This window comes from Coregonus clupeaformis, chromosome 10 (assembly GCF_020615455.1).
Source record: "Coregonus clupeaformis isolate EN_2021a chromosome 10, ASM2061545v1, whole genome shotgun sequence".
NCBI classification, from domain to species: Eukaryota; Metazoa; Chordata; class Actinopteri; order Salmoniformes; family Salmonidae; genus Coregonus; species Coregonus clupeaformis.
In genome coordinates, this window is record NC_059201.1 from 24,239,714 (window position 1) to 24,256,670 (window position 16,957).

The following is a 16,957-nucleotide window of genomic DNA, read 5'->3' on the forward strand; positions in this document are numbered from 1 at the left end:
ATCGTCTGCGCTTCTGTTCAGCACTGTGCTACTACAGGTGATAATAAACCATGTGCCACACATTCTTAACCAATCATAGCACTGTACACCTAAGCCATTGAGGCTTCATTCAAGCTACACATCTATGTAGTAGTAGGTCAACTACATGTTTTAGTGGTGTTACCTTGATCCTTGAAGAAGTACGCAATTTTGTTATAGTATCTACAAAAAATGCCTACCACTAGTGTTTTATATTCTCAGAATACCTGTGTGGGAATAGCCCTGAGAGTAGCCGTGTGTCACTGTTGTCATGCACAGGTTTCTAATCCTATTGTTGGAGATTGAAGGTTCCTTAAAATAACATGTCTAATCCAGTGAATTGACAATGATTCAATTTATTTAATCCTGTTTGTAGGATTGGGATTTATTATAACTGCCTTTGGTCACTGAGTCCTGCTGGGTTGTTTAGGCCATACAGCAAACTATCAAACAAGATTAAATATTACCCACAACAAATTATTAAAGTGAATCTACTACAGAGGCTTGCGAAAGTATTCACCCCCCTTGGCATTTTTCCTATTTTGTTGCCTTACAACCTGGAATTAAAATGGATTCTTGGGGGGGTTGTATCATTTGATTTACACAACATGCCTACCACTTTGAAGATGCAAAATATTTTTTTATGTGAAACAAGAAATAAAAGAAAACTAGAGCGTGCATAACTATTCACCCCCCCAAAGTCAATACTTTGTAGAGCCACCTTTTGCAGCAATTACAGCAGCAAGTCTCTTGGGGTATGTCTCTATAAACTTGGCACATCTAGCCACTGGGATTTTTGCCCATTCTTCAAGGCAAAACTGCTCCAGCTCCTTCAAGTTGGATGGGTTCCGCTGATGTACAGCAATCGTTAAGTCATACCACAGATTCTCAATTGGATTGAGGTCTGGGCTTTGACTAGGCCATTCCAAGACATTTAAATGTTTCCCCTTAAACCACTCGAGTGTTGCTTTAGCAGTATGCTTAGGGTCATTGTCCTGCTGGAAGGTGAACCTCCGTCCCAGTCGCAAATCTCTGGAAGACTGAAACAGGTTTCCCTCAAGAATTTCCCTGTATTTAGCGCCATCCATCATTCCTTCAATTCTGACCAGTTTCCCAGTCCCTGCCGATGAAAAACATCCCCACAGCATGATGCTGCCACCCCCATGCTTCACTGTAGGGATGGTGTTCTCAGGGTGATGAGAGGTGTTGGGTTTGCGCCAGACATAGCGTTTTCCGTGATGGCCAAAAAGCTACATTTTAGTCTCATCTGACCAGAGTACCTTCTTCCATATGTTTGGGGAGTCTCCCACATGCCTTTTGGCGAACACCAAACGTGTTTGCTTATTTTTTTCTTTAAGCAATGGCTTTTTCTGGCCACTCTTCCGTAAAGCCCAGCTCCGTGGAGTGTATGGCTTAAAGTGGTCCTATGGACAGATACTCTAATCTCTGCTGTGGAGCTTTGCAGCTCCTTCTGGGTTATCTTTGGTCACTTTGTTGCCTCTCTGATTAATGCCCTCCTTGCCTGGTCCGTGAGTTTTGGTGGGCGGCCCTCTCTTGGCAGGTTTGTTGTGGTGCCATATTCGTTCTATTTTTTAATAATGGATTTAATGGTGCTCCGTGGGATGTTCAAAGTTTCAGATTATTTTTTTATAACCCAACCCTGATCTGTACTTCTCCACAACTTTGTCCCTGAGCTGTTTGGAGAGCTCCTTGGTCTTCATGGTGCCGCTTGCTTGGTGGTGCACCTTGCTTAGTGGTGTTGCAGACTCTGAGGCCTTTCAGAACAGGTGTATATATACTGAGATCATGTGACAGATCATGTGACACTTAGATTGCACACAGGTGGACTTTATTTAACTAATTATGTGACTTCTGAAGGTAATTGGTTGCACCAGATCTTATTTAGGGGCTTCATTATACATTTTTTAGAATTTTTTGAAACATTTTATTTTTTTAATTTCACTTCACCAATTTGGACTATTTTGTGTATGTCCATTACATGAACCCCCCCCCCAAAATCAATTTAAATTACAGGTTGTAATGCAACAAAATAGGAAAAACGCCAAGGGGGATGAATACTTTTGCAAGGCACTGTAACTAAATTGTGCAAGATTAAACAATATATATATATACTGCGTCTGCTAAATGACTAAAATGTAAATGTAGTGGGTGATGAGGACGGAGTCAGGCGCAGGAGGTGTGAATCACAGAATATGGTTTATTCGTCCAATACAGCAGTTCGCAGCAATGTAAAAACCAAATACAGTGCGACTTCAATGCGCACTGGGAAAACCAAACACACGGGTGAATATCCCAGCGACAAAAGTAACATGAATGTTCAACCGAGCTAGCGACACCTCCACATGGAAACAATAACACACAAAGACATGGGGAGCAGAGGGAATACTTATACAGAGACTGATGAGGTGTGTGTGAAAAACAAGACAAAACAAATGGAATTATGAAAAGAGGAGCGGCAGTGGCTAGAAGGCCGGTGACGACGAAGCCTGCCCGAACAAGGAGAGGAGGCAGCTTCGGAGGAAGTCATGACAGTGCAATAGCATTGCCATGTCATAGCCTTTTTGCTGACATCCTAAAATATTTCCAATTAAATATTCACTGGCTCACCAACGTGAGTTTTCAAATCAATCCCATCTGCATTGTACATAAGGAAAACAAATCTAAGCAGCATTACTGTATTCAGTTAGGTGGGAATTCCGAACAGAGTTAAGCGCGCTTAAATGGAACATAATTCCCATTTTATGCACTTTTCTCTATATGCGTATTCTGACCTTGAACTTAAGCATAAGAATAGCATGCTATTTACCAGCTATTAGTTTGGGGTGGCGATCGAATAAATTAAGGTGTGGCGGAGGTTTGTCTACAGCTACGCTATATTACAAAATAGCCTCCAACACTCTACTCAGCAAATTGGATGTAGTCTATCACAGTGCCATCCGTTTTGTCACCAAAGCCCCATATACTACCCACCACTGTGACCTGTACGCTCTTGTTGGCTGGTCGTCACTACATATTCGTCGCCAAACCCACTGGCTCCAGGCCATCTATAAATCACTGCTAGGCAAATCCCCTCCTTATCTTAGCTCATTGGTCACCATAGCAACACCCACCCGTAGTATGCGCTCCAGCAGGTATATCTCACTGGTCATCCCCAAAGCCAACACCTCCTTTGGCCGCCATTCCTTCCAGTTCTCTGCTGCCAATGACTGGAACGAACTGCAAAAATCTCTGAAGCCGGAGACTCTTATCTCCCTCACTAACTTTAAGCATCAGTTGTCAGAGCACCTTACCGATCACTGCACATGTACACAGCCCATCAGAAATTTGCCCACCCAACTACCTCATCCCCATATTGTTATTTATTTTGCTCATTTGCACCCCAGTATCTCTATTTGCACATCTCTTGCACATCTATCATTCCAGTGTTAATATTAATTGTAATTATTTTGCACTATGGCCTATTTATTGCCTTACCTCCATAACTTGCTACATTTGCACACACTGTATATATATTTGCTGTTGTTTTTTTAACTTTTGTTTTACCACATATATAACTCTGTGTTGTTGTTTTTATCGCACTGCTTTGCTTTATCTTGGCCAGGTCGCAGTTGTAAATGAGAACTTGTTCTCAACTGGCTTACCTGGTTAAATAAAGGTTAATTAAAATATTCTGACCTTGACTTAATTCCCTAATAATTCCACCACCTTTATGCACGAGGAAACCACGAATAAGGTATAGCGAACCCACCCGTTCCAAGTGGAAAAAGCATTTTCTAAAAATTTTCCGATAGACATAACACCATTCTCCATGCACTGTAATTTACAACTTGACGAGAGCTATTGATAAGAGCTAGGTAAATAAGTAATCCGTTTGGATAAGGGAATTGTAAATATAAATGACACTTATTTTAGATCTATTTTACCTTATAATCGCTGGAGACAAATGTGAAACCATCATATGGCAGCAAACTGGAGCATATCAACGTATCAATTTTCCCACAGTCAAGTTTATGAAATGCTGTGCCATTATGCAGATTTTAAATTGTATGTCTTTTTACTTGCAGGGATGTGCACTCTCGAATGTCTTAATTATAGGCTACCCTGACTTTCTCTGTTTCCTATTTCTATCATGTTAAATATTAACCACTATCCGTATCGTCCGTCAGTAGGCCTAATAACCACACATATTCAACTGCCAATTTACTGTTAGCTCCCTTCAGTTGGTATAGTTTACATTATCATTCCATTTAATAAAATATTTTCGTTTACCTTCATTTGCTTCCTCTGTATACGCCATCAGGCCGTGTGGTTGTTGCTGAGGATCATTAGTAACAGTTGATAATTAAAAAAACAAGCCTAACATTTTGAACCCGATGCATGGCGCAATACTTGGCCATGTCATCACACAGTTCCATGGTTAGTGCAGGCAATAGACGAGGGTACAGGCTACTATGGTACACTATTCTCCCTATTATAATTATATGTACACTAATCTTTCAAAATTACCATGGGTTGAAGAACTGAATGTGGCAATTTTCAGAATGAATCAAACCACAGTTTTCTTTCTTTCGTGCATAAAGGCTCTCCAAACCATTTTTTAAATGATTCATAAATACTTTCCTAAACCTAAATAATCAACAAGAGCAGAGTACTTTTTTAATCTACCAATTGGTGCTGAAACGGATACGAATATGCACATATTTAGATGGCTTTCTTTCATTGGTCTCTAATATTCTGAACCCGTTCTCTCAATATATTCTAGTGAGTCTGTCGACAACATTTGAACTAAAATGGTACACCTTCTTTAAAGGGATGGCTTAAGATAAATGTACTGAAAACTCCACGAGAAAATCTGTTGGCCAGCAAGTGGGAGGATTTTCAGGGGTTGAATGAAATGTATTCAGAGCCTGCAAGGTAGCCACACCTGCAGAGTGCGTTAAGCGACTGAATAAGGTCAACCTGAACACCAAATACTGAGAAGTGCATAGGAATGGCGTGCATAGGAAAGGCGTACATTTCCTAAGTCTGAATCGGCCCCTTACTGATGGTGTCTAGGGTTGCTGTCATAGAGCTGCACATTTCATTCTCCCATCAGACGCTTTACAACATAGAACTAAAGCATAATCCCAACAGAGACCCTTGTACACTGTTAGAACAGAGTAGGCTACATTTCAGAAGGCTAACAGTGAATGGCAGTCCTACTATTGCTAAGAGAGATATTTCATTGGTTGACAATACAGTATCAATTTAAAGGGCTTAAAGCACATTAGAATCTGAAAACGAATACAAAAACACATTCACTCAAATAATCTCCTAAATGATTACTTTTATTGTGACACAACATTGGAAAAATCAAGTAAACCCAGTTTCTCTGTAGTGCTTTGTGTGCAATATTCATTGAACATTTCCTTGAACACCCACTAGAACCATGCCCAAGACCTCTTACACACCAAAGTCTTCGAAAAGTCCAAGCAAGAACAGGGAAACATATTCCACACAAAGCCGGCCCTGACCCAGAGTATTTCATTGTAAGACAAGCTTTCATTATGCTGATAAATGCTGTCCATTTTCTATAAATAGAATTCAGAGTTTTCTGAATTGTACAGTGCCTTGCAAAAATATTCATCCCCCTTGGCGTTCCTATTTTGTTGCATTACAACATGTAATTTAAATTGATTTTTATTTGGATTTCATGTAATGGACATACACAAAATAGTCCAAATTGGTGAAGTGAAATGAAAAAAATAACTTGTTTAAAACAATTCTAAAAAATAAATAAGGGAAAAGTGGTGCGTGCATATGTACTCACCCCCTTTGCTATGAAGCCCCTAAATAGGATCTGGTGCAACCAATTACCTTCAGAAGTCACATAATTAGTTAAATAAAGTCCACCTTTTATTTATTTTATTTCACCTTTATTTAACCAGGTAAACCAGTTGAGAACAAGTTCTCATTTACAACTGCGACCTGGCCAAGATAAAGCAAAGCAGTGCGATAAAAACAACAACACAGAGTTACATATGGGGTAAAACAAAACAAAGTCAAAAATACAACAGAAATACATATATACAGTGTGTGCAAATGTAGCAAGTTATGGAGGTAAGGCAATAAATAGGCTATAGTGCAAAATAATTACAATTAGTATTAACACTGGAATGATAGATGTGCAAGAGATGATGTGCAAATAGAGATACTGGGGGTACAAATGAGCAAAATAAATAACAATATAGGGATGAGGTAGTTGGGCGGGCTAATTTCAGATGGGCTGTGTACAGGTGCAGTGATCGGTAAGGTGCTCTGACAACTGATGCTTAAAGTTAGTGAGGGAGATAAGTGTCTCCAGCTTCAGAGATTTTTGCAATTTGTTCCAGTCATTGTCAGCAGAGAACTGGAAGGAATTGCGGCCAAAGGAGGTGTTGGCTTTGGGGATGACCAGTGAGATATACCTGCTGGAGCGCAGACTACGGGTGGGTGTTGCTATGGTGACCAATGAGCTAAGATAAGGCGGGGATTTGCCTAGCAGTGATTTATAGATGGCCTGGAGCCAGTGGGTTTGGCGACCGAATATGTAGTGAGGACCAGCCAACAAGAGCGTACAGGTCACAGTGGTGGGTATTATATGGGGCTTTAGAGACAAAACGGATGGCACTGTGATAGACTACATCCAATTTGCTGAGTAGAGTGTTGGAGGCTATTTTGTAAATGACATCGCCAAGTCAAGGATCGGTAGGATAGTCAGTTTTACGAGGGCATGTTTGGCAGCATGAGTGAAGGAGGCTTTGTTGCGAAATAGGAAACCGATTCTAGATTTAACTTTGGATTGGAGATTCTTAATGTGAGTCTGGAAGGAGAGTTTACAGTCTAACCAGACACCTAGATATTTGTAGTTGTCCACATACTCTAGGTCAGACCCATCGAGAGTAGTGATTCTAGTCGGGTGGGCGGGTGCAAGCAGCGTTCGGTTGAAGAGCATGCATTTAGTTTTACTAGTGTTTAAGAGCAGTTGGAGGCTACTGAAGGAGTGTTGTATGGCATTGAAGCTCGTTTGGAGGTTTGTTAACACAGTGTCCAATGAAGGGCCAGATGTATACAAAATGGTGTCGTCTGCGTAGAGGTGGATCTGAGAGTCACCAGCAGCAAGAGCGACGTCATTGATATACACAGAGAAAAGAGTCGGCCCAAGAATTGAACCCTGTGGCACCCCCATAGACTGCCATAGGTCCAGACAACAGGCCCTCCGATTTGACACATTGAACTCTATCTGAGAAGTAGTTGGTGAACCAGGCGAGGCAGTCATTTGAGAAACCAAGGCTATTTAGTCTGCCAATAAGAATGCGGTGGTTGACAGAGTCGAAAGCCTTGGCCAGGTCAATGAAAATGGCTGCACAGTTCTGTCTATTATCGATTGCGGTTATAATATCGTTTAGGACCTTGAGCGTGGCTGAAGTGCACCCATGACCAGCTCGGAAACCGGATTGCATAGCGGAGAAGGTACGGTGGGATTCGAAATGGTCGGTGATCTGTTTGTTGACTTGTCTTTCAAAAACTTTTGAAAGGCAGGGCAGGATGGATATGGGTCTGTCACAGTTTGGATCTAGAGTGTCACCCCCTTTGAAGAGGGGGATGACCGCGGCAGCTTTCCAATCTCTGGGGATCTCAGACATTACGAAAGAGAGGTTGAACAGGCTAGTAATAGGGGTTGCGACAATTTCGGCGGCTAGTTTTAGAAAGAAAGGGTCCAGATTGTCTAGCCCAGATGATTTGTAGGGGTCCAGATTTTGCAGCTCTTTCACCTGTGTGCAATCTAAGTGTCACATGATCTCAGTATATATACACCTGTTCTGAAAGGCCCCAGAGTCTGCAACACCGCTAAGCAAGGGGAACCACCAAACAAGCGGCACCCTGAAGACCAAGGAGCTCTCCAAACAGGTCAGGGACAAAGTTGTGGAGAAGTACAGATCAGGGTTGGGTTATAAAAAAAAAAATCTGAAACTTTGAACATCCCACGGAGCACCATTAAATCCATTATTAAAAAATGGAAAGAATATGGCACCACAACAAACCTGCCAAGAGAGGACCGCCCACCAAAACTCACAGAACAGGCAAGGAGGGCATTAATCAGAGGCAACAAAGAGACCAAAGATACCCCTGAAGGAGCTGCAAAGCTCCACAGCGGAGGACCACTTTAAGCCGTACACTCCACAGAGCTGGTCTTTACGGAAGAGTGGCCAGAAAAAAGCCTTTGCTTAAAGAAAAAAATAAGCAAACATGTTTGGTGTTTGCCAAAAGGCATGTGGGAGACTCCCCAAACATATGGAAGAAAGTACTCGTCAGATGAGACTAAAATGGAGCTTTTTGGCCATCACGGAAAACGCTATGTCTGGCGCAAACCCAACACCTCTCATCACCCCGAGAAGCATGGTGCTGTCACCACCCGAGAAGCATGGTGGTGGCAGCATCATGCTGTGGGGATGTTTTTCATCGGCAGGGACTGGGAAACTGGTCAGAATTGAAGGATGGTGCTAAATACATGGAAATGCTTGAAGGAAACCTGTTTCAGTCTTCCAGAGATTTGAGACTGGGATGGAGGTTCACCTTCCAGCAGGACAATGACCCTAAACATACTGCTAAAGCAACACTCAAGTGGTTTAAGGGGAAACAAATGTCTTGGAATGGGCTAGTCAACGCCCAGACCTCAATCCAATTGAGAATCTGTGGTATGACTTAAAGATTGCTGTACACCAGCGGAACCCATCCAACTTGAAGGAGCTGGAGCAGTTTTGCCTTGAAGAATGGGGGGGGGGGGTGAATAGTTATGCACGCTCAAGTTTTCTGTTTTATGTCTTATTTGTTGTTTTTTGGGGCATCTTCAAAGTGGTAGGCATGTTGTGTAAATCAAATGATACAACCCCCCCAAAAATCAATTTTAATTCCAGGTTGTAAGGCAACAAAATAGGAAAAATGCCAAGGGTGGTAAATACTTTCGCAAGCCACTGTATATGGGACACTCTGTTTTTGACCAGCTGACAAAAGCTTAAATAAATCACCGGCTGTTCACCTCTGCCAACAACAAAACATTTTTTGCCAGTAACAACAGTATCAACCTCTTGAAGAAAACGGTCAGAATTAATGTATTTTCATGTGTGAATTATAAGGTTCAACAATCTCAATGGCTCTGCTTCAAGAGCAAGGCATGAGACCATGGTGGCTGTCATCTGTGAAAGTATAACGAAGAATGGCAGTCTTCCTCTTGACATGCATTTAGATTGAACACACAGTTAGTAGGTCTCCATCCAATTGGAGACAGATTTTCATGCGAATATTCTAAAATACACATAAAGAAAATATGCGCATTTTCCACCAAACTGACCTTTTGCGGATAAACATCAGTGCATGATGTCGTAGTGCACACAAAATGTAGTTTTTCACTAAAGTTTTCATGTACCAAATAAAATCTAAAGTTCAGTGTGTTTCCATCACATTTTCAACTCTACCGATAGTTTTGTCACAAAAACTGTTGCGTTAAATAGCAAGATGTGGCTACTCTGGTCTTGGCACGTGCGCTCTATCCAACAGCTTGCAGATACAGTGCGGGTAGGCTAGTCTACATTATGAGATTATTATGGATAAGAGTGATAATATTTGTTTGTCAAACGGCAGTCAAGCATAGATCATCATATCACCAGAATAAGACCCTCGATATTTCTTAGAAAGGAGCATCAAGCTCATCACTGCGCACTTTCACCACTCTGGGAAGTTCATAATCTATTTAATCTGCAGCCTAATGAACTGCATGGTTTCCCGAGTCGTAGTGGAAGAACCACACACCACATCATCGCGTGACTCCAAGTTTACTTCGATATGATGGTTATTATATCAATATTTGGGCATAAAGGGCACTGACATTTCTCACATAATTAATTTCACAGACAAAAAGATCCCACCATGTCGAACAAACAAATTATCTGTCGGCATTTATAAAACTGTACCTAAGATTCCTGTTTCCATCACAGCTGTCTTTTTTTAATAAGGTATGACTTAACTTGCATAAAAACTGTGGATGGAAACGTGGTTTTAGAACAACATTACAACTATGACATCACTTGGTGGTCCTCACATTAGTCCAACAAGACCTCCAGGGTATGTGAGTGAGAGGCTAATGGGAAATGAAAAAGAAAAACACTATTATGAAGAGAACGTTGAGAAGCAAAGCACATTGTGTACAGTACCTGAACTACAAATATAAAATAATTCATCCCATAGATTTACATTCTATATCATTCAGTCTCTGTCTAATAATTCCAAGATTAAAATGTAAATAAAACAGGCATATAGCATTTTCTTATCCATTCTCTGAAATACAAAATACCACAATTACATTTACGTCATTTAGCAGACGCTTATCCAGAGCGACTTACAGTTAGTGAGTGCATACATCATTTGTTATACTGGCCCCCCATGGGAATCGAACCCACAACCCTGGCGTTGCAAACGCCATGCTCTACCAACTGAGCTACATCCCTGCCGGCCATTCCCTCCCCTACCCTAGACGACGCTGGGCCAATTGTGCGCCGCCTCATGGGTCTCCCAGTCGCGGCCGGCTACGACAGAGCCTGGATTCAAATGACACTTGTTCAGTTAAATTACACCATAAAATAGACACAAATAAATATAATAAACAAAAATCAATCCCACTGTGGGTAATGCCATGGCTTTTTAATGTCAGAGTGCCATTTCATGCAATTATTATCATGCCATGGTTCTCTGACAATAAAAAGCCATGGCATGATAATAATTGCATGAAATGTTAATGTTCCACACCAAGGTGAATGGAGTTATATTTCAACCTCTGACTGACAACCCCACACCGCAGAAAATAACAAAATAAATTCAGTAATAGCTTATACAATAGCTTATACAGTTGTCACAGCACCATTGTTGAATAATTTAGGGTTGTATTGACCTATAAGGAATCTAGCTAAACTCTGCTATTACAAATATTAAAGACATTGCCACTGCAAAATAATAAAAGTGACTGACTGGGGTTATATTTGATATTTTGCAACAGTTGTCACTGTTTTTCAAGGTACTAGTGAGGCATCCACAAACAAAAACCTTTTAATTAATATTGTCATTGATGTGTGAAATCAAATATGTATCATGCCACAATGGCCCTGGAAAAAGATTTCTGATTTCTGTGGTAGTACTATCTAGCAATGCTATGCCGATTGTGCCACAACAAGTCAGAACTGAAAAAGCAAGGCATTTCCAGGCATCTCCAGTTTTGGTATTAAGAAAGTTCTGCTCCATTAGTGTCAACAAACTGAACAAACGATACATTGCTGAGCAACAAGACTTCAACAAACAATCACTCATCATGTTTTGCATTTAGTGTAAAGACTCAAAACAGAGCTTAAAAATGTCCCCAAAACAATTGTAGAGGATATTTTTTATGAGATCAGAACCTTACAGTAGAGTAGCCTGTGAGCTGACAGCTGTAGTAGTAATACTTAACGGGTAAAACAGAACACAGGGTCTGCAGAATCTCACTGGACCAAGTGAGGTAGAGGATCATACAGACACAGATGTGGCGGCATGGGGGTGGTGGTTGTGAGGTAGGGGGGGGAGGAGTGCTCTGACTCACACCTCTCCAAAGTTGGTGTGGCCCGTCTCCTTAGCATGTTCCCGGGCCTCCTTCTGTCCTACTAGGCCTGTCTGACACACCATGCAGCGCAGGGCAAAGCGGTTGATGTCCGTGAACTGCCGCTTCCTTCGTGCCTCGTCCGCTAGCTCCAGGGCCTGGGCCAGGATGATGTCGTCTGTGGTGGAGAAGATGGTCTGGGGCGGCGCGTCGGAGCCAGGAGTTTCTTTCTGCAGTGGGTCGTAGTGGATGCCGTCGTAGATGAGCAGCACACGTTTGTGGTAGCCAGCGTCCTCACCAAATCGATCCACACGCACCGTCTGCGTATCCACTACACAGATCTCACACTGGTAGAATTTGGACAGGATGGACACCTCGATGGCTCCGCCCCAGGTGTCGTCACGTCGGATCCAGGTGCAGTACTCCTCGTTGGTCTTTCCCAAAACCGCCTCAGAGTAAGCCGTGGGGTCGCTGGACACGATCTGGGCAATGAGGCCTCGCATCTCAGGGGCACAAGCTGGGTCATATACCCCACCCTCCACCACGTAGGAGACACTGGTGAACAGGCAGGAGTTGTCTGCTGGAACGATCCTTCTGGCCAGCACAGGGGGAGACTCCAGGCGGCGTCCCTTGGTTACAGCTGAATTTGTTGTCTGGGTCTTCATCTTGTTCTTCTCCTCCTCCTCAACGATGAGAGTGTCTCCTGCAACACGAGTCATTTTCTGAATCAAATACAGCCATGACACTGCATGGTGACGTGTATCCAGCTGTGTGAAAGTCAAGTGATTGATTCAAGTGAGAAGAGAGAGACAACATAGCCTACCTGATTTGATGGGGTAGTCCTTGAGGTGAGCTTCTCCATTTCGGAGGTCCAAGCTCGAGGGAGGGTAACCAACCATGATCTTCTGTACATCACAGGGGATACCTGTCAGCTCCTCTATCTTGCTTTTCAGCTCCTGCACACAGGACTGATGGGTCAGGCCCTGCATTATGTGGCTCCCATTTTTGGTCTTGCAACGCAGACGCAACATCCTGGGGTCCTTAAACTGTGGGAATAAAACACCATTCAACAAGGGAACATCACAGGCTGCGTAAAACTGAAGAAGTGAATGCTAGTTTATTCAGGCCAAGGAACCTTGTAGCTAGACATTACTTTAATTTCTAATGGAAAAGTGATTTGTTTCAAGTCACAGCATGCTGATGACACTTCAATGGGGCTAAACAAGGGGCTAAACTGCTGATCACAGCATTGCAAGCAAAACAACTGACTGCAACCATTTCTTTGTTCTGCCACTCCCAATAGTATTTGTGCTAGGACAACCACCAGTTAGCAAGCTAGTTAGCTACGCTAGCATGTTGTTGCCACTTTCCTCTTCTGCTAGCTACAATACGAGACGAGCTGGTTTCAGTGAAATTGTAAAAACTCAACAAACTGTCTAGCAAAACACAAGCAAATGTGTTACGAATGAGCAATGTGATTGATGAATTGATGTTGAGTGGTAGCTAGCTTGACAACTACCGTTAGCTAGCTAGCCGAGTGTTTGGCTAGCAAACGGCTAACATTAGCTGTACCTCTTTACATAACTAGCTACATAGATACCAATGCTACGTAATTAACCTCTTTAATTAATAATCGAACCATTATTTACTTGCTTACCTGATGAAAATTGTACCCCTGCCTCGGACAATAAATATGAACCGACAATGTCTAATGTGTAGAACGTCACAAATGTGAGTGTGTTGTTATTCGTAACGTTGTTGCCACACAGATATGACGTGTACACAAGCTGTTTCCTTTTGGCTAGAAGAGGGGATATATCCACTCACTTGATGGATCCAGTCTCTTTTAAAAAGAAATGTTAACTTCTGTGACATACCTTCTCAAGCACATACTTCTGTCAAATACAAATTACAGCAATTGAAGTGAAATTACATGAGCTAACTTTACATTTCAGCAGACACTCTTATCCAATGCAACTTACAGGAGCAATTGGGGTTAAGTGCCTTGCTCAAGGCAGATTTTTCACCTAATCAGTTCAGGGATAAGAACCAGCGACCTTTCGGTTACTAGCCCAATGCTCTTAAACGCTAGGCTACCTGCCGCTTGTGTGCATAGTGCTTAATAGTTCTCTTGAGCAGTACAGAGATTAGGCGAATTAACTTGAAACATGCCACCTCCTCCTTCCCCAAAACTCACACAGAAAAAGCAGACATCAATTACACCTGTTTTACATATTTTATTACTCTTTAATACAGTTACATCTTAAATACAATTAAACTATGCTAAACTAGCTAATTGATGCAATGAAGTCCATATCAACAGGCAACATTTTACATGTCAAAATTCACATGAGAATAATGCTGCAGCCGGGTATTGAGTACAGTACATTCTTGAGCTGAGCAGGCTATCCTTGGAAAACTATCAAATATAGTCACAACTCTTGACATTTCTTTGGAACCTTCTTGTGTATGATTATACACCTCTTTACAATTGTATTATGCACAGAACATATTCGTTTTCAGTAAGGCTTTCAACATGCCCCAAAAGGCACAGGCAATAACTCGCATCATAAATAAATGTGACACTGTAGTTCACACAGTCATTGGAATAATTGGGTGTGCGTAATAGCACAACTTTTATCTTAATTAAAAGGATACTTGTGTGCCACTACTGACTAGTGGCTTCCAGTGCAAATGACCAGAAAGCTCCTCATCACTTTATGCAGGTTATTAATGAAAACATTCAAGACAATACAAACTCTAAACACAGCAGAATGTCAAACACATTTATACAAATAGCAACATCTCAATTAAGCAATAAGGCCCGAGGGGTTGTGGTATATGGCCAATATACCACGGCTAAGGGCTGTTCTTATGCACGATGCAATGCGGAGTGCCTGGACACAGCCCTTAGCTGTGGTATATTGGCCATGTATCACAAACCCCTGAGGTGCCTTATTGCTATTATACACTGGTTACCAACGTGATTAGAGCAGTAAAAATAAGTGTTTTGTCATACCCGTGGTAGATATACCACGGCTGTCAGCCAATCAGCATTCAGGGCTCGAACCACCCAGTTTATAATACTTAATATACACCTACTGTACATTCTTCTTCTGGTATTCTACATATCAACATCCTATAAAGATTGTGTGATCAGAAAAACCTTATCTTGTCACACCTTGACTATGTCAAACATTTCCTTCAAATATCTCAGAGCATCTGTTAAAATATGGGATATTTGCACAGTTTTGGTTTCAGTGGTAGTGGCTAACAAGCCACATTTATTAATAGTGGCATGTCTGTAATAATTGGTTAAAAGGCATGATTCTCAACTAAGCATTGAGTTGCTTAAAAAACTACTAGTGTAAAACATTTCCTCAACCATGAATTTAATCAAAGGGACAATTCAGCAAGAATTTCATAAGAAAGGTCTTGAAGCTACACTATGATAATTAGGACCGTAGTACTTTTCTTATACCATGTTTACATATTTTTGTTACTCCTTCATGTTACCTGAAGACAGAGTAAATAATTGACAGATAAATACATTCATTTACATGACAACTTCCCTTTTAAGAGCACTGGACTAACTTCTAATCTAAAATATATACAGTATATTCTTATTGTAACTGGTTCCACACAGACTATATATGACCACGATATCAAAATATCCTACTATGTTTTTCTGTGTTCATAATGTCACGTGATGGCTAATGAGGATGTACAGTTGAAGTCGGAAGTCATTAAAACTCGTTTTTCAACCACTCCACAAATTTCTTGTTAACAAACTATAGTTTTGGCAAGTCGGTTAGGACATCTACTTTGTGCATGACACAAGTCATTTTTCCAACAATTGTTTACAGACAGATTATTTCACTTATAATTCACTGTATCAAAATTCCAGTGGGTCAGAAGTTTACATACACTAAGTTGACTGTGCCTTTAAACAACTTGGAAAATTCCAGAAAATGATGTCATGGCTTTAGAAGCTTCTGACAAGCTAATTGACATCATTTGAGTCAATTGGAGGTGTACCTGTGGATGTATTTCAAGGCCTACCTTCAAACTCAGTGCCTCTTTGCTTGACATCATGGGAAAATCAAAAGAAATCAGCCAAGACCTCAGAAAAAAAATGTAGACCTCCACAAGTCTGGTTCATCCTTGGGAGCAATTTCCAAACGCCTGAAGGTACTACACTCATCTGTACAAACAATAGTATGCAAGTATAAACACCATGGGACCACGCAGCCGTCATACCGCTCAGGAAGGAGACACGTTCTGTCTCCTAGAGATGAACGTACTTTGGTGTGAAAAATGCAAATCAATCCCAGAACAACAGCAAAGAACCTTGTGAAGTTGCTGGAGGAAACAGGTACAAAAGTATCTATATCCACAGTAAAACGAGTCCTATATCGACATAACCTGAAAGGCCACTCAGCAAGGAAGAAGCCACTGCTCCAAAACCGCCATAAAAAAGCCAGACTATGGTTTGCAACTGCACATAGGGACAAATATCTTACTTTTTGGAGAAATATCCTCTGGTCTGATGAAACAAAAATAGAACTGTTTGGCCATAATGACCATCATTATGTTTGGAGGAAAAAGGGGGTTGCTTGCAAGCCGAAGAACACCATCCTAACCGTGAAGCACGGGGGTGGCAGCATCATGCTGTGGGGGTGCTTTGCTGCAGGAGGGACTGGTGCACTTCACAAAATAGATGGCATCATGAGGAAGGAAAATTATGTGGATATATTGAAGCAACATCTCAAGACGTCGGTCAGGAAGTTAAAGCTTGGTCGCAAATGGGTCTTCCAAATGGACAATGACCCCAAGCATACTTCCAAAGTTGTGGCAAAATGGCTTAAGGACAACAAAGTCAAGGTATTGGTGTGGCCATCACAAAGCCCTGACCTCAATCCTATAGAAAATGTGTGGGCAGAACTGAAAAAGCGTGTGCGAGCAAGGAGGCCTACAAACCTGACTCAGTTACACCAGCTTTGTCAGGAGGAATGGGCCAAAATTCACCCAACTTATTGTGGGAAGCTTGTGGAATGCTACCCGAAACGTTTGACCCAAGTTAAACAATTTAAAGGCAATGCTACCAAATACTAATTGAGTGTATGTAAACTTCTGACCCACTGGGAATGTGATGAAATAAATAAAAGCTTAAATAAATCATTCTCTCTACTATTATTCTGACATTTCACATTCTTAAAATAAAGTGGTGATCCTAACTGACCTAAGTCCGGGAATCTTTACTAGGATTAAATGTCA

At 41.5% G+C, this 16,957-nt stretch overlaps 1 protein-coding gene across 1 annotated transcript; it reads right to left on the reverse strand.

Moving 5' to 3' along the window:
- Positions 1-10,588: 10,588 nt before the first annotated feature.
- LOC121575969 (ubiquitin thioesterase OTU1) lies at positions 10,589-13,437 on the reverse strand. Its single transcript, XM_041889265.1, has 3 exons — positions 13,338-13,437; positions 12,504-12,726; positions 10,589-12,383 (listed from the first exon to the last, which is right to left on the reverse strand). Exons 2-3 carry the CDS (start codon positions 12,709-12,711, stop codon positions 11,680-11,682), a joined length of 912 nt encoding a protein of 303 aa, XP_041745199.1. The 5' UTR covers positions 12,712-12,726; positions 13,338-13,437; the 3' UTR covers positions 10,589-11,679.
- Between the last annotated feature and the right edge of the window lie 3,520 nt (positions 13,438-16,957).

Bases quoted from the DNA above. Each gene is read 5' to 3' on its own strand.
- LOC121575969 (XM_041889265.1), bottom strand. From the start codon at position 12,711: ATGTTGCGTCTGCGTTGCAAGACCAAAAATGGGAGCCACATAATGCAG. The intron at 12,384-12,503 runs GTAGGCTATGTT...CTCGTGTTGCAG, and splicing joins GGACTACCCCATCAAATCAG to GAGACACTCTCATCGTTGAG.